The sequence below is a fragment of the Thecamonas trahens genome, assembly GCF_000142905.1.
Source record: "Thecamonas trahens ATCC 50062 unplaced genomic scaffold supercont1.26, whole genome shotgun sequence".
Taxonomy (NCBI): Eukaryota; order Apusomonadida; family Apusomonadidae; genus Thecamonas; species Thecamonas trahens.
In genome coordinates this window covers 127,275-130,667 of record NW_013657654.1, presented here as the reverse complement: position 1 = coordinate 130,667, position 3,393 = coordinate 127,275, and the positions used below count along the sequence as shown (strand labels likewise).

Genomic DNA, 3,393 nt, shown 5'->3' with positions numbered 1-3,393 from the left:
ACGGACCGCCACGAAGCCGGCCGCTCCAGCCAGCCTACACCACAAGCTGTATCTCTCCTCTCTCTCTCTCTCTCTCTTCCTCCTGCTTAGGTGCAGGTCATGCTTGGTGCTGGCAGGACGCAGATGCGGCGGGTTGCGGGCATGGGCCTGCCCTGGCTCCGCTCGGCTGCCTACTCGTCGTCGTTGTCGTTGTCATCGTCTGGAGTTAGCGAGGCGGCGGCTTCGGCGACATCGGCGACATCGGCGACATCGGCGGTATCAGCGGCTCTGGCGAGTCTGGCGGCGCGGAATGAGGTGTATCGGGCGCTGGCCGAGGGGACAGGGCGGGTGTCTGCAGTGGGTGCAGCTGATGAACAGAGCGTTCTGGCGCTGATGCCGAGGGTGGCGGAAATGTATGCGGATCGAAAGTGGCTGGGGCAGGCCGAGCCGAGCGAGGTGGTGGTGGCAGTGGAGGGCGGGGATGGGGCGTTGTACGATGTGATGACCCCGCTTCCCGAGGCGTTGGCCGAGGCTGTGGTCTGCGGCGAGGGCAAGATGGTTGTGCTCGGATCGGACGCCGGGCGCAAGGTCTTGTGGCACTCGAGTGCGCACGTGCTGGGCGCGGCGCTCGAGCGGGTGCTGGCCAAGCAGCGTGGCCTGGCGGTCCATCTGCGGTCGGGCCCTGCGTTGGCGGACAATGCCGGACCTGCAGGCGGCGGCGGGTTCTTCTACGAGTACGAGGTTGACGGCGGGCACGGGGCGGTGGCCGAGGCCGAGTTTGGGGCGGTGACCAAGGAAATGGGCCGAGTCCTCCGCGAGGGCGGCGCATTCGAGCGGCTGGAGGTGAGCGCGAGCGAGGCCAAGGCCCTTTTTGCCGGCTCGCCGGCCAAGCTTGCGCGGATCGACGAGCTTGCGTCGGGCGGGGCGCAGCTGGCGGTGTACGCCAACGGGAGCTTTGTGGACTTGTGCGCTGGACCGCACCTCCCGCTGGTCTCGCTGATCAAGTCCCCTCTGGTGACGGCGTCGTCGGGGGTCAATTCTGGCGCGTTTCGGGTTTACGGGCGGTCGTTTGCGGCGAGCAGCGAGAAGAAGGCGTGGCGTGCGCGGCTGGACGAGGCGGCGCGGCGCGACCACCGCAAGATTGGGGCTGCGCAGGAGCTGTGGATGTTCCATCCGCACACGCCGGGCTCGCCATTCCTCCTCCCTCACGGGGTGCGGATCTTCAACGCGCTAGTGGAGCGGATCCGGCGGGAGTACGTGGCGCGCGGGTACGACGAGGTCTCGTCGCCGCTGCTGTGCAAGAAGGAGCTGTTTGAGGTGTCTGGCCACTGGGACAAGTACTCGTCGGACATGTACAAGGTGTCTGCGCTGGCACCGGCCGACCAAGGTGGTGACGACGAGGCATCGGCCGAGCAGTTTGGCCTAAAGCCGATGAACTGCCCCGGCCACTGCCTCATTTTCGACGGCAAGGTGCGGTCGTACCGTGAGCTGCCGCTGCGGATGGCGGACTTTTCGCCGCTCCACCGCAACGAGGTCGCCGGCGCTCTGTCGGGCCTGACCCGGGTCCGGCGGTTTACGCAAGACGATGCGCACATCTTCTGCACAAGCGAGCAGGTGCAGGGCGAGATTGCGGACACGCTCGACTTTATCAACTCGCTCTACGGCGAGCTGGGCTTTGGCATCTCTGTCGAGGTCTCGACGCGGCCGGAGAACGCAATCGGCGACGACGCGACGTGGGAGGCCGCTGAGGCCTCGCTGCACGCGGCGGTGGCGGCTGCCGGCGTGGAGGCCGGGGTCAAGGAGGGCGACGGCGCGTTCTACGGACCCAAGATCGATGTGTCTGTGGCGGACGCGCTAGGGCGGAGCCACCAGTGCGCGACGGTGCAGCTTGACTTTAACCTGCCGGCGCGGTTTGGCCTGCAGTACCGAACCGCCGACGGCGGGAGTGCGCAGCCAATCATGATCCACCGGGCAGTGCTCGGCTCTGTTGAGCGGTTCATGGCGATTCTCGCGGAGCACACCGGCGGGGCGTGGCCCGTCTGGTGCTCACCACGGCAGGTGTTTGTGGCGGCGACAGCAGATGGGGCGCCCTCGGCGCGGGCGGCAGAGATTGTGGCTGCGCTGCGCGCTGCTGGAGTCCATGCCGAGATGGCGCGTGGCGGCTCGCTTGGCAAGCAGATCCGCGAGGCCAAGAAGTTGCAGTTTAACTACGTGGGTGTGGTCGGGCCGGCCGAAGTTGAGGCCGGCAACGTGGCGATCAACGAGCGCGGAGTCGATGGCGCGCCTGTGGCGATGACCGTGGATGAGATCGTTAGCGCGGTTCGCGAGTGACGCTGTAGAGTGTTGAGTGCTGTTCATTGCACCGCCCATGATGAGATTCATCGAACCGGCAGAGGTTAGAGGACAGCACAGCCGTTGGTCATGCGCCAGTCAAAGTACTGGACGTTCATGGAGAGGAGGAGGAGGTTGTTGAAGGCGACGGCGATATGCATGAGCTGGTGCGAGTGGAGCCAGGTGTTGAAGCGGCCCGGGAAGAGGCGCTCGGGGAGCTGGCAGGTGTAGATGACGGCGGTGACGGCGACGACTGCGCCGACAATAGGGAACTTGGACCAAAAGAAGGCCTTCTCATCAGAGTAGAAGGAGCCGGTGATGAGGTAGTGGTGGACGTACGGAGCGACGGTGGAGAGCGAGACGAGCGACATGAGGGCGCCGCGGAAGTGGAGGGCGTACGGGTTGGCCTCGGCGTTGAAGCGCGAGTTGAGGGCGGCAACCATGAGGACGCCGACGCCAAGCAGTGCGGCCTGATAGGTGACGATGAGGTCCGGGAAGCAGTAGAGGTGCGGGTAGACCGAGCCGATGGCGGCGCCCATAAAGCCGAGCGCGATGCCGAGGTAGTCCATGTCTAGGGTGCAGCGCCAGGCGGCAAACGAGTGGGCATTGAAAACGTGGTAGATGGTTGAGAAGAGGAAGCATGCCGAGGAGCCAAGAGCAAAGACAGCAAACGATGTCCGCGGATGGACGAGGAACGAGTGCTCGGGCGCATCGGGATGGGGCCGGGCATCGAACCGCGTGACGTTGACAGCCAAGTTCACGAGGAAGACACCATAGAAGAGCAGCGGGAGGAGATGCGACCAGATGTTGCCCGTCTCATTATGGACATGGACCATCGATGCCACACACTCGCTCATACTCAGAAACCGCCGTCCGGGCGCGCCAGCACGATAGCCATGGGTGATGAACCGGTTGCACTGGAGGTAAGCCGGCGCCTCACTGAACGCCGCCGTCCGGGTACCGGCATGGACTGGATGGGGAGAGGAGTGAGTGAGTGAGAGAAAGAGGGAATCGGTGTGTGTGTGTGTGTGTGTGTGTGTGTGTGTGTGTGTGTGTGTGTGTGTGTGTGTGTGTGTGTGTGTA

At 64.9% G+C, this 3,393-nt stretch overlaps 1 protein-coding gene across 1 annotated transcript; it reads left to right on the top strand.

Moving 5' to 3' along the window:
- Window positions 1–99: 99 nt before the first annotated feature.
- On the top strand, window positions 100–2,704 carry AMSG_06155 (threonyl-tRNA synthetase; the record flags this gene model as incomplete). The annotated part of the gene is made up of 2 exons (XM_013901893.1): window positions 100–106; window positions 206–2,704. The coding sequence occupies 2 exons, from the start codon at window positions 100–102 to the stop codon at window positions 2,308–2,310; spliced, it is 2,112 nt and encodes a 703-aa protein (XP_013757347.1). The 3' UTR covers window positions 2,311–2,704.
- Window positions 2,705–3,393: the final 689 nt, after the last annotated feature.